Below are 25,156 nucleotides of genomic sequence, written 5' to 3' on the forward strand. Positions count from 1 at the left end.
TTTTCTGTCCTGAACCCACTGCCCATCAGCTTCATGAGATGCCCTCAAGTTCTAGTATTGGGGGGGGGGGGAGAAAGTTCTCTCTGTCCTCGCTCTCCACCGCATGCATCATTTTATAAAACTCTATCATGTCCCCTCTTAGTTGTCTCTTTGGGTGGGGTGGGGTGGGGGGGTACAGGAATACATTACTATGTAAGCAACAGAAAGTGGGAAGTACAAGCTTAGTGCTCCCCTTTGACATGATCCTCATCTAGGATGATCTCTACAGACAGGATTTATTCCCATTTTTGTTCAATTCTTGCTCTCTGCTTAGATGCTTCAGTTAGTACCTTTTGATATAGGCAGGCCTTCACTGGCCTCGGGGGGAGGGGGAGACCCTCTATCCAACAGCATTAAAGAACTCTGGACCTTTTAACCAGGCTACATCTGAATATGAAAGCAATGCTAGAGAGAACGAAGTCAATTAGATTTGTTCACTCCTGACTCACTAGGACATTAATGCATATCAAACAATTCTTCCTTGACAATCTGAGAGCCACTTATTTCAGCATGCTATTTTTATTTTATTTTTTTTACTCTACCAGACCACTCTTGCTTTAAGAAATTCAGAGCATCTTACACTGGGATCCCTGGCAACCTGCCACCCCAACCGTATGAGTTAAGACTGGCTGAGGTCTCCAGTCAACGATCTCATGCCCCCCCCCCCAAGACCACCATGACACAGGTCCCAAATCTGCACCTGTTCTCTTGGCTGCCAGCAGAAATCCAGCCACACCTCACTTCACCTGCCCGCACCAGGCAGCCCTGCTTAAGAGATCTTCTGTTTTAAATAAATTACATCGGTGTAACTCCAGAACCTCTTGGAGTGTCAGTATTTCAGTTCTGCCACAAAAATCAAGCCCCTAATGCTGAAGAAGGAGAACTCGAGTCCCACTGAACATTAGCGAAGACCGAAGGGAAAGAACTGCTCTTTAGGCTGCGTGCTGTCTCAAGTACAAGCTATGGCTCGGGGCAGAATATCTGCTTGGCCTCTCTAGCTGAAAAAGGATCAGGTGCTAAGTGATGTGCAGAGCCTCCACCGGAGAGCCCAGAGCAGACTGCCTGGGCAGACAACACCGACTTTTAACAGACCAACCGATCGATGTAAAGGCCGCTTCAGGTACCTTTCGAGTCCCACTGCAAAGCCAGTGTGATGTGAACAAAGCCATATGCTGCCCACGGCTTCCCTTCCTTCCCCTCTTCTCTCCCATTTAGATTGCTACGCTTCTCAACACACCAGCATGCTAGATAAACAGACCAGCATCCTAGTTCGGCTTGTGCTCGAGAAGCATGCCGAGCAGAGAGTGTGGTGGCGACGGCCAGATAGTCTTACCATGCAGTTCATGGCAAAATGATTGTGCTGCGTCTGGAGCTCCATAGCGTGAGGGTGACTGGCTCCGATCTCTGTGTAACTATTCAAAAACAGGCCTTTGTTGTGTGTGATCCAGTCGAACATCTAAAAAGAAGGAGGAAACGAAAATACTGATTACAGAAGGACAAAAGGTTAAAGACACTGTTGCACGTTCACAAGCGAAGGACTTCCAAACAGATTTAAAATCAAGGCTTTACGGTTATACAGATCAGTGAAGATCAAGTCAGGTCTCCCCCTATCAGTCTGTCTGCAGCAGCAGAAAAGAGCAGGAGTCAGTGTTCCCTCTAAGCTGAGTTGGTGCGAGCTAGCTCACCGTTTCTTAGCCTTTTGCTCACACATTTTTGTCTTGGCTCAGGAAGGAGGGCTCCAGAGCCAACTGATTTATGCAGTAGCCAAATCACTTGCTCACAACTTTAATGCCAGTAGCTCACAAAGTAGAATTTTTGCTCACAAGACTATACAGCTTAGAGGGAACATTGGCAGGAGCACTTTAAAAGACTAACAAAATTCGTGGCAGGGGAGGAGCATCGTCTAGCACAAATGTTGTTAGTCTTTTAAGGTGCTACTGGACTCCTGCTCTTTTCTAGTGTAAACCAAGTTTGTAAACAGTCACTTGACTGGTCACCAAAGGAAGGTAAGGTTTCCCCCCCAAATGACGAGGCTTGCATGTTTAGAACGGGGGGATCCCACCAAATATTCTCTCTTTTGGAATGAGCAACATGCATTTAAGACAAGGTTTATTCTATTTTCAACTCTCTCCCCCCCACCACCTCTCTCATGGCAAAACTAAGGTAGATGTTCGTAGGTAGCAGAAGGTGTAGCAGCTTTCAGCTCCTGCCTTAGAACTGGGTCTATTTACAGTTTTCCTTGCAGAAAAATTCATGATTATGTCAAATGGCACAATAAGTTATAAATGACGTGACTTATTTTAAAGCATCAGTGTAAGTTTAGGCCCTAGAAGAAAGTATGAAATATGAACTCCAATTCTTACTGCAATTTCTGTTTTTCCCCATGGCATCAAAATTTCTAGAAATAAAAGAGTTTTGTACTAGAAACATTTACAGAGATTTATTTATTTATTTATTTATTAGTTTGATTTATATCCCGCCCTCCCAAAGGCTCAGGGCGGCTCACATGCGGCAAAGCCGAGTGCAAAATACAATACAGTATATAATAAATAGAACATTTAAAATCACGATAAAACCTTCCAATAATACGGTGCTATACCTATATTAATCATCCAAGATGGGGACAACCCCCCCAGGTTTGGTGGCCAACTGTCTCAGTAGCGTGGTCTCCCACTACACTGTCTCAAACTTCTGCCAGGGCCTGCTTGCCCCCGTTCTTATAGGGCAGCCAATGACTTGCCACCTCGGTGGTAGAATAGTGGCGGCGGTGGCTCCTACTCGAACGCCTGGTGGAAGAGCTCCGTCTTGCAGGCCCTGCAGAACTGCATAAGGTCCCGCAGGGCCCAGATCTCCACTGGGAGCTCATTCCACCAGGTAGGAGCCGCCACCGAAAATGCCCTGGCCCTAGTAGAGGCAAACTAGGATAAACTAGAGACAAAATGTGAAGTGTAAGAATTTGGTGATGGATAATTTCTTAAGGCACCACTCCATATTTATTAATGAACCAAACCAAAGGGTAGATTCAGGCAGGGCGGCCGTGTTGGCCTGAAGCAGCAGACCAAGGTTTGAGTCCAGTGGGGGCACCTTTAAGACCAACCAATTTTAATTCTGGGTAGAAGCTTTTGTGTACAAGCAAAAAGGGTGTCAGTATCAAGCTGAGCCTTTTCACAATATGCTCTCTTCCATTTTTTCTCTCCATTGCTCATTAAAAGCAAGCGCATGCCCTCCCTCCAAAAGCAGATCTGACCAGACTGGGAGAAGAGTAACCACACACAAGGACTGGAACATAATTCAAAGGATGTGTGATAAATTGGAACATTTGGCTGTAAACTGAAATAGTTACATTAACTGCTGCTGAGAAGCACGTAGGTTAATTCAGGGTATTACTGAAGGGAAAAGTTGTCAATAATAGACAGAAAAGGAAAGCAGATTCGCTGGATACTGCATTCTCAGAATGCAAAAACCAACAGCTTTCAAAGGGCTACAAGAAGATATGAAAGGTAAGGATCACAGAGACGGTGGCATGCCTACCTAGACTGCTACATCTCCAAATGTTTACTAAGATGTGCAATATTTATTTGTTTACCTTACTTGTCACACACTTTTGTCACTTGGACACAAGTTGATTACACAGAATGAGTCAATATAATCCACAAGATAAGGACACAGTAAACCATACAATGGGACTAGGGTTGTAGAACCAATGAGAAATCTCAAACAGAACCAAAGCAAAGCGTATGTTTCAACATGACACATTGGGTGCGTTCAGACGGGGGATTTACAACGGTTAGGGTGCCGGTTCCAACTGGTGTACTTACGGGCGTTCACACGGCGAACATCTGCCTCCCGTCCCTAACCGTTGTAAATCCCTTTAAACTGTTGCACTCTGCCACTAGGTCCCAAGTGGTGGTAAACTGAGTGCAACGGACGGATGTAAACGGTGCACCCCGGCGTCTGATTGCTCTCCTCCGTTGCAGAGACACTTCCGTCGGAAGCCTGAGGCTTCCGGCTTTCCCCCGCCATTTTTTTAAAAAAAACTAAGCGATATGCGCTCGGGCGAAGCTTCGCCCCGAGCGTTTGTTAAGAGAAAAAAAAAGCTCTTAGTTTAACTTCCCGGAGGAGTCCGGGACTACAGGGAGGCCAGGTTGGGCTTTAAACTTTAAAGGTAAGTTCATACCTTTAAAGTTTAAATGTAATGGGGGGGGGGGGTTGAGCATGCGCAAAAATCGCCATTCTCTGAATGGCTGCCTATGTGCATGCTCAAACTGTGCTTTAAAAAAAAAAAAACGCCAACGCCCACAGCGTGTAAGCGGGCGTCCACCGAAGGGATCCGCAGACAGGAGGTAAGTGTGATCGTGTTTCTGCCGGCATAAACTGCACCGGTTCCAACTGGTGCAGTTTATGCCGGCAGAAACGCCCCGTCTGAATGCACCCATTAAGTGATGAAAAAAATCACATAGCAGGATCCTGTTTTTAGCAAGCTAAACACAGCAGCATAGACCACAGTCCCTAAGAATTCATCCAAGTAACTTTGTGAGTCCTTTAGCACAGTGCAGCTCTACGGCCTGCACAGAACAGCCCCCCTGAACCGTTCAGTTTTGCATTCTTTGTGGAAAGGCAGGAGAGGGGGAGCCTTCAGGACCCTCTCGGGCAGCCCCTTCCACAGAGCGGGGCCCACAGCAGAGAAGGGCACGGGCAGCAGCTGATTTTGCCCACTGGCTAGCTGGCACCTGCAGAAGACCTCAGATGGGTGAAGCTGGTGCCGAAGGGGAGAGGCTGTCTTGCAGAAGTGAGGGTCCGGGGTCATGAAGGGCTCTGTATTTGATGACCAACACCTTAAATTGAGCCCGGGAACTGATGGGCAGCCAGTGGGGGGTCATGTGCATTCTCTGTCCAGCGCCTGTACGGCACCAGTTGGGCCCACTTGGAACGTGGCATCATCAAGTCCTTGTTTACTAGACTTCAGGGACACCAGAGGACAATATGAGACTGGAGACCACAGCACTTCCCTCAGAGGAGGGGGGGGGGGGGGGGAAGCCCAGCTTCTACCAGCTCTGCAACCAGAAAGAACTAAGCATTTCCTCAGGAATCTGATGAGCCCCTTCTCCGGCTGGCCTGCCAAACAAGGGCTTTTATTTTTATTTATCACCACATGAGCACCCCCCCCCTGCATTGATACACTTTTTAACCTTTTTAAAAAAAATAAAAGAGATGCAGACAGAGGTTTCTTGATGTCCAGAGAGTCGGGCTTGGAGAGTTGAATCAAAAATGTAGATCATAATAAATGTGAGCCATTAGAAAGGGGAGGGGGTGGATCACACCACTGCAATCGTGGCTTACATGAATGGGAGAAATTCACTCATCCGTGGGCTTCATGCATTCCATTGTCATCCGTTTAGTTTACATGGAACCTCTGCAACTTTAGAAAACTGGCTTTCCGTTGTGTATGTCTCTTAAATCAAATCGTTTTAAAGGACCCTATAACGAACACATGCAAGAATTCTCCCGTACACGGACATGAGTGTGGTTTACAGTTCATCCCCAAAGTGTGCCAATCATCAGCCAAAGCCAGCCATTCCCAGCCCTCAAGATAACTGACCTTCCCTGGTCTCCTCTTACAGCCAACCTAGATGTTATTCTGCTCCTTCCAAATTTCTCTCTCCTGCACTAAACAGTCTGAAAACACTCTCTCCTATGTGGCACAGACTGGTGATGCCCAATCCATGCGTCCTCCCTCCCAGCAGGACGACTGGCAGAGACCCTCGCGAGGCAACAGCACCTGATCCCACTGTGATTATGGGTAAGAGTTACGGCACGGAGGTGGAATCCTCCCAAGCACAGCTCAGCCCAGCTCTAGGACAGCAGAGGCCACATGTAGGGACAGACGTTTCATACGAGGGAGATCTTAGAGCAAAGTCGCCCACTGCTGGCAATGGATCGCTTCAGCCAGAAACTCTGCAGTCTGACCTCAAATTTCAGGCAGACCTGATATCTGTGCTTCACAGCTGGCCCTTCTGTACCATACTGGCTGAACAAAGGAGATTTTTATAAGGCTAAGAAACCATCATTGGAAGAGGTTGTTTAAATAAGAAGCACTCTGTTTACTGTACAGCAGGTGCCCGACCAACCTTCAAGGAGAGCGTTCAGCACTCAAGAGGAGGCCTTCTGCGAGTGGAAACCCCCCCCCCCACTGTGCACAATTCAGTTTTGAATCTTTAACTGAGTGACATTTCTGTATTCAGGATAATCCCGGTCCAGCAGGGGCAGTGCACACTCGAAATACAAGCTTTTGCCCAAACACCTGCAGCACTTAAGAAAACTTGAACAAGACTGTACTTGCTGTGCAGAGAAAGGAAAAACTCAGCCAGGGACCTGGGGGGGGGGGGGGGAAAAAGGGCAGAGGGACGGACATGAACGGTGCAAGCTGGTGTGGAAGAGTCCACAAACACATCCAGTACTTGCCCAACCTGTAATACAACGGGCAATGCACATCTGCCTCTGCTGTCTGGCTGTGCGGGGCATGACTGCCCCCAACGCGTTCCAAGTTATGTGGAGCCTTCTGCTTGGCTGCAGCCCCCTGGGCCTTCACGCACACCCCTGCAATGCCTGCCTTGCAGAAGAGCGAGGTGCATCGGCCACGCACATCACTCAGAACAGAGGAAACCCATGTAAATTCTGCTGCTCACGCCCCCCTCTGGTTCTGAACCCAAGAGAAAACCGCCCCGTCTGGATTCAGTGCAGGAAGCTGCACCAATACCACTGTTTCAGTGACCTTTCTAACAAATGCTGCAGGCCCACTTCTGACTCCGACAACAGAACTCTGCATGTGACAATAAGACTGAAGAAATGATTTGACAGGAGCCATCAAGCAGGAAAGGACAAACTCCTCAACAACCATTTCACGTGCTGCAGACGTGACGAAAGCTCGTCTTTAGATTATGCTTAAGCACCCCTCTGCGTATTTGCATATCTACGTCAAGGGCTGTCACCGCACTGGAGATCAGGAGCCCCAACTTTCTACACCTTCCATGCTTTCCCCACCTTCCATTGTCTGCCATTAAGCCGGTTAACAAAACTGTCACACAAATAGGGACACGCAGAGAGAGGCCTACTTATGTTAAACACAGCAAATCCCCAACTCCACACCCCGCTGAATCCTCCATGGCTGCTGGACGACAGAGGGAAAATATGATGTCAGGATTGGCTCATGTAATCTCCCGCTTTCACTGGAAAAGAGGACAACTCTAAATCTTCCACAACTGCCCCCTGCTTGCATGGAATGCTAGAATGCTACGCCGTCTAGGCAGAAAACCTCTCCCCTGTGTAAGAGTGCAGAGTGCAAAGCACATAAACCCACACCTGGAACTCTCAGTTTTGCTGGAAGCTACGAAGTCAGCACACGACCGCTCGGGAGGTTTCCACACCAAGCGCAGCCTGGGCCAGGAGCCCACTTCTAAACACAGCAGAGAAAAAGCACCAGCAGTGCCGACCTCAGGCTGACCTCTGCATGTCAAAATCACAACAGTGTCATCTTCAGTCTTAAGCATTACCTTAAGGGAGGGGCTTGCACCTGAAGGCCACTTTGCAATATTGAACGCTGAACCCTGCTTTGATCTGGAGCACTCCTGTGATACAGACAGCCCTTGATCTGTAGCAGTTTCTTGTACACATTTGGCTCAGCTGAGCCAAAAAAAAAAAAATCCGTATGATGCCTATGCAGCATTATTCGGACTCCCTAGAAGCTGAATCAGATTCTCTGATCTGACTCGGCTCCCCAAGAAAGTACTGCTTTATAGAAGCCGAATCCATCCCCAACACATGCTTCTCCCCAGTCCACTGGGCAGGCCAGCCGGAAAGCCAAGAGGAGGGAGAACAGGTCAGTTTCAAGGCGGAGGGGAGTGAAATTGACCTGCTCTGATTCCCTTCCAGGGGCCTGGAGAGCTGCACTCAGAAGAACTGCAGCCAGGTCCCAGTCATGCTCCTTCAGCTCCAGTGCAGTGCAGTGCAGTGCAGTGGGACTAATTCACAAATCAAAGGATCCAATCCTACCCTAACATACACATGGAAAAGATCTCGTTGACTGCAAGGCAATTTAACCTGCATGAAAAACCTCTTCTCACTTTTTTGCTCACTTAAAAACCAAAAGAAAGCCGCGTGAATCCCTTTGCGGCAATGACTTAGGACAAAGATGCCTGACTGAGGTCAGGGTGACGGCCACCAACTTAAAAGGCTTTAAGAGGGGATTGGACAAATTCACGGGGGGGGGGGGTTGGAGCTATCTGTGGCTAAGAGTCACATGATGGGTGTCTACTCCCTCCCGTACCAGGGGCAGTGGACTCCTCATTGTATCAGTGGCTGGGCAGTACAAGGGGCGGGAGTCTTCTGCGGCCGTCTTCCTGTCTCTGTGGGACTCCGAGAGGCCGCTGACTGGCCACTGCGTGAACAGGTGAATGCTGCCCCTGACGGGCCCTCAGGCGCTTCTCACGTTCTTACGGCCACATGGTGGCTCCTAGGCACACGTCGCATGCACCACACAAGTCATAAGCTCTGAAGTGAGAACTTAAGTGAGAACTTTGATGCTCTCACCGTTCTCCTTGGCAGAGTCCCGTCAGATGTTCATACGCAGTGTAATGATTCCTTGTTTTATATGTGTGTGTGTCTCTAAAAGTTTGGTTGCATGGCTGTGTGGTGGACTAGAGTGCTTGAAGAGACAAGTGGGGTGTGATTGGTGATTGACAAAGAGGGGGAGGGGTTTTGGAAAGTGTTTCTGAGTGAATGAAAGGGTATGTCCTTCAGGACTGACAGTTAGAGGTTGGACAGTTGATAAGGACAGTTGATGAAAACAGTTAAGGAGTTAAGTAGTTAGATCGGAAGTCTGAGAGAGAGACAGTATTGTGTGTGATACAAGAGTTAAGTTCTGTGTATGAAGAAAAGTTGAATGTATAAGGAAACAAGAAAGTAAAGTTAAAGAGAAAAATAAAAAGTCTGAGTGACAGACTGGAGTGAAATAGGAAACCTATATGACCCTGAGTAATGAGTTACAAAGTTACTTGAAAAATCCCTGTCAGAAAGGGAGCAGATCTTGTGGGAGACACAACGAAATTGTTAAAATTATTCACATTACTGGTTACATTGTTCTACACTTTAATCTATGAACTGTTTCAATAAATCTTCTTTTATTTAAGTCTGCCAGCTCTGAAAGAAATAATTTCTCAAGAAACACATAGACCCTCATGAAAGCCTAAAACCTCGACCGACCTACCCAGTGATAGCCAAAAGAAAGTATAAAGGTTTGGAAAGCCTAAAATTTCCTGGTGGCAGCCTAACCTACCCAGTTGAACACAATAAAAAGAACAAAGTGAAACCAGGCCTCCCCAGATAAGGGGTCGTCACACGCGGCCTCACACCCCACCCACCCACCCCGCAACACAGAGACATGCCCACACATCCCACTTTACCTTTTCCGCGTCCTGTTCAAAAAGTCTGAGCTGAAAGCACTGGTCCAGTTTCAACTTGCGCATGTGCCACATCTGATGCAGATGCTGCCGTGTCGAGTGCAGCCTGTCCAACATGGTCGACACTTTCGGCAGGAGGTTCTGCAGGTCTGCATTCCCGGACCCAGAGTTCTTTTTGGGGAAGGTCTCGCTGCTCTGTATCCTCTGCAGCAGCTTCTGCCCTTCCACGTCCAGGTCCTCGATGGGGGCCTTGATGACCTTCTTCTTCAGCTGCGAGTGCTCCTCGATCATGCTCCGAGCCGCCTCCAGGTCCTGGGGCAGGTCCTTCTTGGCCAGGATGTCCTGCAGCTCCTCCAGCCGGGAGAGCATGTGGGTGGCGCTGCTGATGTAGTCCTCAAAGGCAACTCGGATCTCTATCCACTCCTCGTGGTTGTACTCCAGGCAGCCGTCAAATTCCGGCGTTAACTGGGAAGGGTCGACCACTTTGGTAAGACCTTCCAGGGACACCATGTTGGTCTGAAAAGTAACCAAGACAACAGAAGTATGGATGCAGGACTCTCAATTAGAACTGCAAAGCAATTCAGGTATTTAGAGTCCAGTCAGGCACTTTTTCCTGCCAACCTAGCAGTTCGAAAGCAAGAAGTTGCAAGTAGATAAATAGGTACCACTTCAGTGGGAAGGGAACAGCGTTCCTTGCACGGCCTTGGTGTTTAGTCATGCCGGCCACATGACCACGGAAACGTCTTCGGACAGCGCTGGCTCTTCGGCTTGGAAACGGAGATGATCACCGCAACCCTAGAGTCGGACTCGACCGGCTTTCGAGCAAGGGAACATTTACCTTTTACAGGCACCTTGAAGACCAACAAAGGTTTATTCGAGGTGTGAGCTTTCATGTGCAAGGCGCACTTCTTCATATACATTGGAATGGTAGGTAAGGTTCAAACATGTAACGTTAACATGTAACATGATGATGTATACACAGCTTAACCATCATTTTATTTATTTATTTATTTATCAAATTTATACCCCGCCCTCCCCCCGTAGGGCTCATCATGTTACATGTCAATTTGCTGTTAAGTTTGAACCTTACCTACCATTCCAATGTATCTGAAGAAGTGTGCCTTGCACACGGAAGCTCACACCCCGAATAAACCTTTGTTGGTCTTAAAGGTGCCTGACTGGACTCTACATTTGTTTTTCTGTAGATGTTTTCCTGCACCCATGAGATCCACTCAACAACCCAGCAAAGTCCTCAAGCCTTGTTGGGTCTAACATCCCCCAATGAATTTAGTAGGAGAAGAGGATTTTAATCCAGGCCTCTGCAGCCCGCTAACCATCTTTCCTACTAGTGTCAGATTCAATTAGAAACAGACATGTTGCAGTACATGGGACTCAGTGCATTCCTATGCAGAGTTTCTCTAGGTCAGTGATGGTGAACCTTTTAGAGACCGCGTGCCCAAACTGCGACCCAAAACCCACTTATTTATCGCAAAGTCCCAACACGGCAATTTAACCTGAATACTGAGGTTTTACTTTAGAAAAAACAACTCATACGTTAATTTAAGATGATCCAAACAAAGTAAGGAAAGCAATCCCAAATGCTTTCATTAACTTAAAATTATTTGGCAGAGAATTCGACACTTTAATGATGGTCTGGGCCTGGCTGGGGCGATGGCACACGTGCCCACAGAGAGGGCTCTGAGTGCCACCTCTGGCACCCGTGCCACAGGTTCGCCACCACTGCTCTAGTGCAAAACCTAACTGTACGTAGACTGGAGTAACTGTACATAGGAAGGCATTCAGCTGGCAAAAACTTACAATGACTATTTTAGATTGTTCAGTATGAGTCCAGTGGCACCTTTAAGACTAACCAAGTTTTATTCTGAATACGAGTTTTCATGCTTATACTCAGAATAAAACTCTGTTAGTCTTAAAGGTGCCACTGGACTCAAACGTTGTTCTACTGCTTCAGACCAACAGGGCAACCCTCCTGAATGTATTTCTGACTGAAAATTTTAGAATTAAATTAGGTTCATCTTAATCCAGAGATCCAGATGCATCCAATGTGTGCATGTGGCTTACCAGTCCCAAGGAGAACGCGGTGTGCGGACGGCTAGCAAAACAGAAAAGGGAGGGGAAGTCCACTAGAGGCAGGAGAGCTCTGGACCCACCCGTGTTACGGCCACTGTAGCGTAGCGGCCCCTTGTCCGGGACTGGGAAGGGGGAGTGCAGCCATGATGATTGCTGGGTAACCCTGGCCACTCACACACTCAAAAGAACCCACCTCACCTTACACTCCTTGCGATGCTGCCCAGAACTCCATGGAAGGGGGCCAAGACAAAAACACACCAGATTGATCAGTACAGGCTAGCAAAGCACTGCATTTCTTAAGTAGCATAAACAGTGCTGCCTTACTAGAGCTACCCTTCTCCTAAAGCAGCCACTAACACGGAATCCAGCCATTTGCTCCCATTTGTCCTTACGGCTAATACTGAAGAAGACCTGAGGCAGTGATGCTCTGTCCTCTTGGTGCTTGGGGTGTGTGTGTGTGACAGTGGGAGGGCTTCTGGAGTTCTGGCCCCGCTGGTGGACCTCCTGAGGGCACCTGGGTTTTGGCCACTGTGTGGCACAGAGTGTTGGACTGGAGGGGCCACTGGCCAGATCCAGCGTGGCTTTTCTTATGAGCCAGTTGTGTAGTGGTTAAGTGCGCGGACTCTAATCTGGGAGAACTGGGTTTGGTTCCCCACTCCTCCACTTGCATCTGGCTGGATGACCTTGGGCAAGCCGTAGCTCTAGCACAGCTGTTCTTGAAAAAGAGCCGTTTCTGTCAGAGCTCTCTCAGCCCCGCCTACCTCACAGGGTGTCTGTTGTGGGGAGGGGAAGGGAAAGGAGTTTGTAAGCCGCTCTGAGACACCTTTGGGTAGTGAAGGGCAGGGTATAAATCCAATCTCCTCTTCTTCTTCTTATCTCAGAGAGGAAAACCATCAGAACAAATCACCACCCTATTTGTTCTAAACTGCTGACCTTGTGGGTGACAAATGAACATTCCCCTACTTGAATACTGTTTGAAATCACAATATAAATTTTGTAGTGAGTCTACAACCCCCCCCCCCCTTACACTGGGAAAATACATACCACAGCAGCCACCTAGCAATAAGATCTTACAGGACTGCAAGTTTAAGTTCAGGAGCTAAACTCCAGATGTTTGGGAATTGCTTAAAGAAAGCATGTGCCTCATAACAGGAAAAGCCAATTTAATTAAAAATACTTTGAAACCCTGTGATGCTGGGCCCCGGAAGGCCTCCCCAGGTGGAGAAAACTGGGCCACAGAGAAAGCAGCTACGCTCCATGTTGTTGCCGATGCCACGGAATGGATAGAACTTCCTTTCATGACTCTAAAAGACAAGCATGAATGTATCCCCCGTGACCAAAAGAAAAGAGAAAAAGGATCCTTCTTAGGCATTCAGATTTTACACATCACTTCAGGTTCATCCGCAACGGAGATCAGGGGAATGCCCACCGTGTGCAAAAGCCTAACACAAATCAGTCCTTGTTATAAACTCACTCCAGTTGACTGTGTATGTTACAAAAAAGGTAATTTTTTTCTGATCAGTAGTAATACCACAATCCAACTACGATGCAACAAATACCTCGAATTCGAACTTGGAGCTTCCAAAGTTAGTCCGCTGCTTCTGCCAAAAGTTGTCAGGCTTGATTATCAGTGCAACATGAATGCAACAGGGAAAGGACTCCTGTAAGATCTTCAAAAGTGGCTTAATAGAGTCCCATTTAGATCCACGCATATCTACAATAACGGTGAAACCTCGTTTACATACTTCTTCACTGGAAGGCAAATGAGACAGTGGTTAGAAATGCCCACCCTGGTGACCAAATCTGCCAATTCTATTATTTTCATGCTCCACTGACTCAACAGGAGCTTCACCTGCAGATGGATAAAGTCTGGCTGGAAGATTATGCAGCCTGATAGGATCATGGAAGACCACACGGCTTTGCACAAGCCAACGGCTGGCCTAGAAGTCATTTTGCAAGATGAATCGTACACAGCCCTTTGAGCATTCACAACCTTGTGTCTCACAGCAAGCAGCACCATACCACACACACCACAAGAGTTAACCAGGATGAGGTTTTGTCTTTTAACGCTGGAGTGGAGGGGAACTGACAGGCCACCTCTGTGTGCCTCCTCAAGAAGTTCAAGCTATGTTCCTTCTAAGCTGTGGGGTCTTGTGAGCAAAAATTGTACTTTGTGAGTTACTGGCATTAAAGTTGTGAGCAAACGATTTGGCTGCTGCATAAATTAGTTTGCTCTGGAGCCATTCTTTCTGAGCTAAGACAAAAATGTGTGAGCTGGAGGCTAAAAAACTGTCAGCTAGCTCACACTAACTCAGCTTAGAGGGAACACTGGCTATGACTATCTTTTTGAGATGCTTTGTATGTCTGAGGCAAGTACTCCAAAGGCTGCCTAGTTTCCTCACGTGGTTGGGTCACCCCTGTATTAGTGAAGGAACCACTGAACGTGTTAGAGGTTTTCAATGACTTCTCACACAGAGGCAGCAGTTTAAAGTGATCGTTTCAGTATCTGGGTATCCCCCACATGCAAGCTGACGGCTGGACGTGCCCTGCAGATCAACGCGGGTCCTCCTGCAGCCTCTTCTCCCGGGGTTCACTCTGTGCCCCCTCTCCCCCAGGCCAGGCCAGGCGAGTCTAGACCCGTGTTCGATCCCAGCTCATAGCCGGGATATCCCGCTCTGTTCTTGCACAGGACCAAAACATCCACACTCTGTGCCAAGGACACCCTCCAACCAAAGTGTGCAAAGAGACAAAGTGTGTGTAGCTTGGCTTTGCACAGACTTTATTCATGAGCCATGCATCCTCAGAATACCTGAACGTGCATGATGCTTTACAGGATAAGCAAGACAGATGAAGTTAAAAGAAATGGCTCTACCCCAAGATACAGAAGTTGTGTTTTGCTTGTATGAACACTGAGGAAAGTTCAAGGGACTGCTGCGACGGGAAAAAAAAAATTTTTTTGGAGGGGCATGAGCTCCTCTCCCTTCAAACCACAGGATTTTTGGCCCCGCGTGCCACAGGACTCGCTTACGGCTCCCCTCTTTCACCGTGTCCCTGAAGGGCAGGGAGTGGCCAGAACCAGAACCTGAACTCTGGCCCAGGTGTAAGGAGGGTGAAGGGAAGCATCTGGCACAGCTTTCCCTCACGGGTGGTCCCGATGCCCACGCAGCCACAAAGACCCCAAGTCATGAGGACAGAAGCAGGCAGCTGGACCCTGGGGAGGCACAAAACGCACTTCCGCTCACTTGCTATGAGACTCCATAGAACAATAAGAGAATTTTTCACATGTTCACCATCTGAACTCTACCAGCAAAAGGAGAAGGAAGACATGCAAAATCTAATAGTCATTTTAAAAGACTTGCTGGTATTCAGGTACTTCAGAGCTTTTGCTGCCTTCTATCAGGACGAGACCAGGATGCCTTGGCTACAGATCTCAAGAGCACGTGGCTGAATAGTTTAATCCCCTCATTTCTTCCCTTCAAGTTGCCGTTTTGGTGACTCCAGATACGTTGCACGGATGCTGCTGAACGGGGTACTCAGCACCCTGACCCAACGTGGCCCCCAGAGACAGCCGAGCTCCCGGCCATTCCTGTCCAGCCCCACAGCCATCTGAACACAGGACACGGGACACAGGACAAGGTTTAATTCTGGGCCTCTCGCGCGTGGAGGTGCTCCCTGCCCCTTAGCAGTCCCGGCGTCCAGGTGATGAACTCTCCCTTCGCAGCAGTAGCAGCAAGCAGCAGTGGGGCCAACCAAGCCAGGACAACAACTTCCGCCCCCAGGCCCAAAGAGACTGACCAGCCTCCCTCCACCTTTCCCTCCTTCCAACCGCTGCTGCAGCAAGGCCAGGCCGTTGGCTTCGCTGCTGCAAGGCCTAAGAGCCAAGAAATGAGTGGCCAGACTCCACGGGGAAAGCCCACACTGTCCTCTGTGCACTCCAAAGCGCACGGGCCTCTACCACGACTCTGTGGCCACCCGCAGCAGCGTTAGGCGCACAGAGATGGGCCAGGGGGCTCGGAGAGCAACCGTGGGGGTCGGAGTGACGAAGAGCAACTGTCACAGTGCAGCAGAGAGGCATCCACATATCCTCCAACAACCCGCTTCTCTGAGCCTCCCTGCCAGTCAACCCAGTGGACAGGGAAGAACTGTGTCAACACATCAGGTCACTGAGGCGTGAATTTACGATTTTTAAGGGGAAACCTTAAACTTGTGACGTGTACATGGAACCAAAGTGTGGAAACATGCATCAAACGTGACACTTGCCAAGAGAACAAGCACCGCTGGGATACATTCTGGGCTGCACACCCCCTAGCAGACCCAGGTCCTGTTGTTGTGCAATGTGTGAAGAGTCCTTCGCCTCTCTGTGCACGCCAATATCGAAAAGACAGGTTGCTTACCTGTAACTGGTGATCTTCGAGTGGTCATCTGTGCATTCACACCCTTGGGATACTCTGCGCCTGCGCTGAACCTTCTCGGTACTGATAGCTAGCAAAAGGGATTTTCGCGCCTCTCCCAGGTCACGCGCCGGCTCCACTGCGCATGACCAAGGAGGGGCACGCAGATCCCGCCAGTTCCTTCTGACTGCCGCCCAACAGCCTTCAAAGCAACAAGATGAAGGGCCGAGAGCAGAGGGGAAGGAGGGCGGGTGGTGTGAATGCACAGATGACCACTCGAAGATCACCAGTTACAGGTAAGCAACCTGTCTATCTTCTTCGTGGTCTCTGTGCATCACACCCTTGGGAGAATAGCAAGCAATAACTCTTACCTGGAGGAGGGGCCGAGGCCCTACACCTGCGCCGTCTGCAAAATAGACCGACCCAACGCCACACGACGAGTAGACCGGACATCAAGGGCATAATGCTTCACGAAGGTGAGCGGAGTAGCCCAAGTCGCAGCGTTGCAGATGTCCTCCAATGGCATCCCTCTCAGGAAAGCTGTGGAAGCCGCCACCGCCCTTGTAGAGTGGGCGCGAAGTTGACCTGGAAGAGGTCTCTTAGCCAAAGCGTAACATAGCTTGATTACTTCCACAATCCACCTGGACAGCGTCTGGGAAGAGATCTTCTTCCCTAGGGAGGGCATACTGTGAGCAACAAACAAGGCTGGAGACTGACGAAAAGACTTGGTCCTGCCCAAATAGAACAGCAACGCCCTCTTAACATCCAGAGAGTGCAATTTCCGTTCCTCTTCATTGGCAGGAGACGGGAAAAATGACGGCAAAACTATATCTGAACGTAGATGAAACTCCGAAACGACTTTCGGTAAGAAGGAGATGTCCAAAGACAACGACACCCCATGAGGGGAAAAAATCAAGTATGGTGGATCACACCTTAAAGCGGACAACTCACTGACTCGACGAGCAGAAGTAATGGCCACCAGAAACGCAGTCTTGAGCGATAACAACTTTAGAGAGCAAGTGGCCAGTGGTTCGAAGGGTTTTCCCATCAAAAACCGCAAAACTAAAGCCAAATCCCAGGCCGGAGTCGGAGAACGACGGGGAGGGTACAGGCGAATAAGACCTTTACAAAACTGTTTCGTCTGAGGATGCGAGAAAACTGAAAACCCATCAATAGATGGATGAAAAGCTGACACCGCAGCTAAATACACCTTAACTGAAGAAAAACTGAGTCCCAAGTCCATTCTGGACAAAATAAACGCAAAAATAGACCTCAAATCCACTGGCGGAGGAGGTAAATTGGAAGAACTCAAGTACTGTAGGAATAAATCCCACTTCTTTGCGTAAGACGTCCTAGTAGACAGTTTACGACAATTCAACAGGACCTCATTGATACGGTCATCCATCACTGAAAGCGTATTTCCCATAGAGTCAACTTGAGACTCAGAGGATCGTAGTGAAGGACCTGGCCTTCCTGAGCTTGGAGGAGATCCAACTCCTGCGGGAAGTGTACGAAGGATCCCTTGGCTAACCGCAGCAGTGTCGGAAACCACACCTGCCGAGGCCACCAGGGGGCTACCAGGAGACAATGGGGCTTGTCCTGTTGTATTTTCACAAGCACCCTGTGGAGCAGCGGAATCGGAGGAAATAGGTATAGAAAGTCGTGAGCCCACGACATCAACAGACCGTCCCCCATTGACAGAGGGTCCAACCCCGCTCTGGAGCAAAACCTGGGACACTTCTTGTTCAATCGAGTTGCAAAAACATCGATGTGGGGATGTCCCAGATGTTGAAAAAGAGGAAGGAGATACTTTGAGTTCAACTCCCATTCGTGGTCCGATGCTCCCCCTCTGCTCAGGAAATCCGCTTGTTGGTTCAAAGTTCCTGGCAGATGGGCAGCTTGGAGAGTGATGTTCCAATGAAGGCACTCTTCCCATATGTCCATAGCTAGCCTGCAAAGGGACCTGGACACGGTCCCGCCCTGGCGATTGATATAAGCCATCGCAGTTGTGTTGTCCGTAAAAATCAACACAGCTTTTCCTACAACCTGTCTGAGTAAGGATCTGAGGGCAAATTTTACGGCCAGCAGTTCCAGATAGTTGATATGATGACTCTTCCAAAGGGGTTGCCATGGAGCACCCACACAAGTGTCGTCTGTATGAGCACCCCAACCCCACAGGGAGGCATCTGTGGTGATGGACATTACGGGAACGATCGGTTGGAACGGTGCACCCGCCAACAGATTGGTGTCCACGAGCCACCACTGCAGGGAGACGAGGACCTGCGGAGGCACTACCAGTTGAAGGCTCGGAGGATGGATGGAAGGGCGAAATTTCTTTAGAAACCACAGCTGCAACGGGCGCATGCGAAGGCGTGCATATTCGATCACGGAAGTGGTGGCTGCCATGAGACCCAAGATCCGCTGAATGTGGACCGCTGATGTCACGTTGGACTGGAACAAACGTTGAATTTCCAGACGAATGGTATCTGCCCGTTGGCGAGGAAGGTACGCCCGAGTGGCTAGGGAGTCTATGACAGCTCCTATGAACTGCACGCGAGTTGCAGGTTGCAGCATGGATTTCTGTAAATTCACCAGAATTCCAAGGGAGGATAGGACCGACAATGTGATGGTGATGTGCTGAAGGAGACATTCTCTTGAATCTGCCACCATCAACCAGTCGTCTATATACGGAAAGATCTGAATGCCCTGAAGGCGAAGATGAGCGACGACAACCACCATTACCTTCGTAAAAACCCTGGGGGCGGTAGAGAGCCCGAATGGAAGGGCTTTGAATTGGTAATGGTCCTCCCCGACTGCGAATCTGAGGAACTTTCTGTGACGAGGATGGATGGAGACGTGAAAATAAGCGTCTTTGAGATCTAAAGTGACCATCCAAGTCCCTGGAGACAGGAGTGGTAAAATGCTTTGCAACGTGGTCATGCGAAACTTTCTGTAAATGATGAACCGATTGAGAAAACGAAGGTCCATGATTGGACGAAGTCCTCCGTCCTTCTTGGGGACCGTGAAATATTTGGAATAAATCCCGCGGCAACAATCCGCCATCGGGACTTTCTCTATAGCGTTTTTTTGTGTCAGCGATTGTACCTCCTGTAGCAGGGCAGGAGACGCCGGGGTTCTGATAAAACGGGAGATTTTGGGAGTCAGAGAAAACTCTATGAGATAGCCATCTCTTATTATAGAGTGCACCCATTTGTCCGTAGAAATGGCGAGCCATGCGTGCAGGAAGGGTGCAAGGCGAGTCTGAGCAGTAAGGTTGAAGTCAAAGTCCCTGTTTGGGATTCTTAGGGAATTTCGACTTATAGGCACCGGACGATTGTCCCTTATTTTTCGGGGGAAAAGACCGTGACTGAGAGGGAGGTCTTTGCCATTGATCCGTAGGTGATTTGTTGTACGGTTGCCTGGTCGACCAAGGTTGCCTAGGCCACTGCTTGGATTTCGAGTATTTGGTCGTGGGGGAGATCCCCAAACTCTTGGACGTCTTGATACTCTTATCCATTTCCTGCAGAACCGTGTCAGTGGTGGAGCTAAACAATCCAGAACCTTCAAAGGGAAGGTCTTCCACCGAGGATCTGGTGTCATATGGCAATGATGAAGAGCGGAGCCAGGCATGTCTGCGTAACGCTACAGAGGTTGCTAGAGTCTTACTAGCGGATTCCAGGGAATGCTTGGCAGCACTAATTTGGTGTCTAGCCAAGACCATCCCTTCATTCTGAATCCTTTTAATCTGAGGTTGGCACTCTTTGGGCACGTGCGGGAGGAAATCATTCAAACGCTTCCATAAATTGAATTGATAACGGCCCATGCAGGCGGCATAGTTCGCCGTTTTAATGCCCATTGCACCGACAGTGTAGAATTTTCTACCAACCGAATCCAACTTTTTTCCTTCTTTGTCTGATGGAGTAGAGTGGCTCGCTTTTCCTTTCGTGGACGAGGAAACGACCAAAGAATTGGGCTTAGGATGTGTGTATAAAAACTCAGCCCCTGATTCCTGGACCTTGTACATGTGATCCAGACGCTTATTAGAGACATTAATGGAGGCTGGACGAGTCCAAAAGTCCTTGGTAGTTTGCAAGAGAACTTTTGTCATTGGTAGAGCCACGGAGGGCGAAGTGTTAGAGTGCATAATGTCAAAAACGTTATCATCCACAAAACTGGCAACGAGAGTAGGAGTCATAGATAGATCTAATGCCATGCGTTGAATAAAATCTCCATAAGACTTAACATCCTCTGATGGAGAAATAGGTAAATCCGCTTCCACATCTTGCGAGGTGGGCTGTGCATCTACATCCTCGATATGTTCAGAAAAGCCATCTGAATCGGAGGATACATTGGATGGTTCTGGAGATGATTCGAGTAATTCAGGTTGAGACGGTGCCGGTGTGTTAATCGGGGGCACAACCGGGTCTGGTGGATGCGTCGGTATCGACTGCTTCGATACCGATGGTCGATCTTGAAAGCGCGAAATGCGGGATGACACCGACTGACGATCCCATTCAGGTGGGGGTGGTATCGGGAGTGCCCAAGGGTATGGGTATCGATTCCCGTACAAATAATGCCATTGCCTCTCATCCCAAGTCAGGGGAGGAGAAGTTGGTCGGTGCCGATCCTCGACTCCACGTTCTGGGGAGGCATGAGAGGATTGACGGCTCGACATATCAGATTGCGACTGATTTGTCTGTTGAGTAAGGTCGATGTCGAGATCCGAACCGATCGGGTGAGGTTCTTGCGTGGGATCTCGACCCTGACTAGCCGAAACCTTATGGACTTTGGGTTTGTCCGTTTTAGGTTTCTTCGACTGCTGTGAGTCTTTGCCCTGCTTCCGGATCTTGGAAGGTACGGGGTGGTCCTTTATCGGCGTCGATCGTTTCGGTGCCGAAGCATCGATTGCGACCGTCGACGTCGATGATCCCGGAACGGGAGGACAAGTGTCCGTAGCCAAGGTGGACATCGAGGCGTGCCCGGACGTGTCCAACGGTGAAGAGGACTGTGGAGATAGTGCCTTCTCCATCAGGGCCAAGTGTAGACGAGCTGCCCTGTTTTTTCTCGTCTGGTTCGAAAACTTCCGGCAATGTCCGCACTTGGACACACAGTGCGACTCCCCTAGACAGACGAGGCAAAGTGAGTGCCCGTCGGTGGGGGATATTTTAAGGCCGCAAGTCTTGCACCGTTTGAAACAACCCCACCGCGGGGCCATAGGCCAGCGGAGGGGAAACGAGAAAAACACAAAACAAACACCCGGAGAAAAATGCTAACTACAAAAATAAAGAAAAAGAAAGTAACTAAACGCAAGTTTAGCAAAAGTTTGTACTTAACAGACCGAAGCAGAAGGCGTCCTACCAGCGCGGCGGTCAGAAGAGAACTGGCGGGATCTGCGTGCCCCTCCTTGGTCATGCGCAGTGGAGCCGGCGCGTGACCTGGGAGAGGCGCGAAAATCCCTTTTGCTAGCTATCGGTACCGAGAAGGTTCAGCGCAGGCGCAGAGAATCCCAAGGGTGTGATGCACAGAGACCACGAAGAAGATTCAGCAGATTCGCCTCCCCATCCCCAAGAAAAAGTGGCTCGTTCGGAGAAGGCTAGGCTGCACCTCTCTATGTGCTGGTTTCATACGTAAAGAGAGATGTGAAGCTGGACGGACCAGGAAGAGATTCAAAGCTTGATTCTCCATAAACCAGCCTCTCAAATCCACAGAGGAAGAAGAATCCGACACACCAATTCAAACCTTGCTACAAAGCACAAGTCACTCTGCATTCCTGTTTAACAGTAATCACCAGAGGATACCATTTAAAAAGAAAAAATGCAGCCCAGTTCAGAAGACAGGAAAGTAATTTTCTTCCAAGGGGGACAGCAGCCGTCTGCGGCATCTTTAAGCCGCCCAAGTTTTGCAGGGCGATTTGTTTCGTTGCTACGTTATTTCTCCTCCAAAACAACTGGGAGTTTAGAGAACACGACCTTGCTATGAACTCACACAGGGCTCCTTTAAAACATTGTGTTTTGACATAGCCGCTCAAAGAACAAGGCTTCAAGCCATAACGCATCGATGACAATGACGGCATCCTTACCTAGGAATACAAGCTAGGTATGAAATCAGCCTCCTCAGGTCCTCTTGTCGTATTCTGTCGTGGTTGCTACGAGCCGGAAATGTTAGGATGGGGCCTCCTCGCTTATCTCTCCCACCTGAAAGGGGGGGGGAAAGGACATGCTGCAGTGTATAATGCTACAAACCTCCCCAGGACTCACTGGAGCAGGCAGCTTGACATTCAGACGTGTCCATTCCTGTGAGTACAATTTCAGTGCAACAGACGTGTTAAGCGCTTGTATGAAACACAATGCATGTTACCAAGGCAAGATGCTGCTAGCCAGGTCTTATTTTTAGGAATACAAACCCTATGCTTACTCCACTGGTATCATACGAGCAAATTTTTATTTACTTCCCCCTCATGGTTACCCCCATTTGATCTTCACAATCTAACAAAAAGCAGGTCAGGGGAACCAAGCACAGTGCCCAACGGCACCCAACCGCCTCTGAGGCAAAATGCCACCCCAGCGACTGGCACACCTGGCTCACACTAACAGCACACAACAACGGATCTCAGACCGGAGGGGCCGAGGCCCCAAAAGGGGTCACAACCAATGCTCCCTCTAAGCTGTGAGTGAATATTCTACTTTGTGAGCCACTGGCATTAAAGTTGTGAGCGAGTGATGTGGCTACTGCATATATTAGTCTGCTCTGTCGCCATCCCTTCCTGAGTGAGGACGAAAAATGTGTGAGCTGGAGGCTAAAAAACTGTGAGCTGGCTCACACTAACTCAGCTTAGAGGGAACACTGGTCCCGACTCTCACAGGTGGGATGTGAGGCCAGGAAAACGGAAAGCATGAGGAAGCACCTGGTTGATGCTGATTAAATCTGGTCGGTTTGGGTCAGAAACCATATTTGATGAGGCCAGAAGGGGGCTACTACCAGGACCACGTTCGATCTCTCCCTCCTGTCTTTCTCTATGACCCTGACCAAGAGAGGGAGTGAAGGGCACACGTCAAACAGGGCTCGCGGCCTACACAGCTGAAGCACATCCTCTAGGGAACCAATTCCTCTAGGTCAGAATGCTTTTCCTGGGGACTAGAGCTACTAGGCTAGTGAGACAACACAGAAGCTCTGATAGCCAAGGAGACAGACTAAAAACGAACCGTAAGCAGCCAAGAATATTTTAAGTAGAACTATCGGGTACTCCCAGTGGATCTTTGAAAACATTTCTCAGGTAGAATAAAGTTTGAGTCCAGTGGGGGCACCTTTAAGACCCACAAAGTTTAATTCTGGGTATAAGCTTTCGTGGGCAGGCAGACTTGTTCAGCTACACAAAAGCTTCTACCCAGAATTAAACTTTGTGGGTCTTCAAGGTGCCCCCACTGAACTCAAACCTTGTTCCGTTGCTTCAGGCCAATATGGCTGCCCACCTGGATTTCTCGGGTATTTATTGATGGCTCCCATAAGCTCCCAGTAGTGCAGCAGAAACAAGACTGGGATATTCTTACTACAGTTCAACAGGAATCAATTGTCAGAGAGGCACGGCAGACAAAGGGCAACTTCATGGAGGAAGGGCACTCACTCACTGAACATCTGGAGTGCACCCCACCAAAACATATAAAACCACAAATGTACAAGAAACCCATTAAAAAGGGAAACAATGTAATATTTTTGATTTTCATTTAAAAATACAAAGAGCCCACCAATTCCAACTTCAATGCAAAATGGTACCCGATCATGGATGCTGTCTAAAGAAAAATGTATTTCCCCTATATGGGAGGATTACACCAAATAGATTTAAAATCATCAGTTTATTTGGATTCCACTGATTATCGAAAATTACTTTTATTTACTATCTTACTCTTTATTATACTGCTATTTCAACATAATTGGATGTTTAACAAGCACCAGATCCCTAACTAGACCCAACATAAGTTGTGTAACTGTAGCGGAGATAATATTGGAGCACGATAGCGTATTATTCTTTTTCAATGGTTATTATGTATAATTTCAAAAAGAAGATCTATAAGATAGTAGAATGTTGTTAACTATAACCTTGTTGATTGTCAATGCGTATGACTCATTTAAGCATTGTTTTTTACTCAATGTTTATGTACTAAAAAGGATTAAGGAAGCTGAATGTTATATATCTTGTTTGTTACATGTTGCTTCATAATAAAAAAATTAAATGAGAAAAAAAATACAAAGAGCAAGAAGAAGTCGTGGTTAGGGACGGGGGGGGGGATAAATCTGAGAAACGTTTATTTTAGACTTGTTCTAGTATTAAAGTAAAAGTTTCTTGTCATTTAAAAACCAGAAAATATTCATGCAGTATAACTATAAACGTATATGTCAGTCTTCTTCTGAAATGTCAGAACAGCAAGATGACAAAACTGTGTTTTGTTGTTGCACTGCTGGTGACCCTTAATGTCACGTTTCACAAACAAAGCTCAGAATTGTATTTTCAAAACATACATTACTTTACCTGAAAGGTAAGCAACTTTCTCCTTTAAGATTGGCAGGACTTCCATAGCTTTCATTTCATCGTTTTTACGGAATCCTGGAGAGACAAAAGAAGAGGGTGTCACCTGGCTTGTGGTGCAACGTGTGCTTCTCATAAGAGCTGGAAAACACCACATTCTCACAGCTGGGCTACACAAAAGCAGAACCACACAATGCAAGCTCCTTTTGGACTGTACCACTTCACAGCCCCATCGTTCATGGATTCTACCATTTCAGGCTATTGGGGTTGGGGGCACTCCACAAGAAAGAACAAAGTTTGAGTCCAGTGGTGCCGGAGTTTTATTCTGGGTGCAAGCTTTCGTGAATAAAAGTTGGTTGGTCTTAAAAGGTGCCAGTGGATTCAAACTCTGTCCTGTGGCTTCAGAACAACATGGCTGCCCCATCTGAATTTCACTCCACAAGAAAGACAACCGACATATAGGAAATTTGCAGATCAGGAAGAAGTGATCTAAGTTCATTATTTCCCCAAGAAGATAACTATTTCTGTACATGGGGTGGGGGTGGGGTGCCCATCCCCCCATGGTGAACTATTCAAACAGCAACTGGCTTAGAAATCGTACCGCTGAATACGACCCTGCTGCACGCGACCCTGCTGCACGCTGCTGCAGACTCTGGCTT

The 25,156-nt window shown here is 48.3% G+C and overlaps 1 protein-coding gene across 1 annotated transcript in view; it reads right to left on the minus strand.

Annotated features, from left to right (window-relative positions):
• The window catches only part of TRIO (trio Rho guanine nucleotide exchange factor), a 236,019-nt gene extending 211,440 nt beyond the window's left edge, over positions 1–24,579 (minus strand). Inside the window, exons 1-5 of the mRNA XM_015416185.1 lie at positions 24,501–24,579; positions 22,056–22,170; positions 13,145–13,337; positions 9,498–10,010; positions 1,373–1,495 (exon numbers count right to left, since the gene is read on the minus strand). Coding sequence (XP_015271671.1) covers positions 1,373–1,495; positions 9,498–10,010; positions 13,145–13,337; positions 22,056–22,170; positions 24,501–24,555 — 999 coding nt within the window. The 5' untranslated portion in view covers positions 24,556–24,579. The remainder of the gene's footprint in view (positions 1–1,372; positions 1,496–9,497; positions 10,011–13,144; positions 13,338–22,055; positions 22,171–24,500) is intronic.
• Between the last annotated feature and the right edge of the window lie 577 nt (positions 24,580–25,156).

The sequence above is a fragment of the Gekko japonicus genome, unplaced genomic scaffold (assembly GCF_001447785.1).
Source record: "Gekko japonicus isolate JY-2015 unplaced genomic scaffold, Gekko_japonicus_V1.1 scaffold502, whole genome shotgun sequence".
NCBI lineage: Eukaryota > Metazoa > Chordata > Lepidosauria > Squamata > Gekkonidae > Gekko > Gekko japonicus.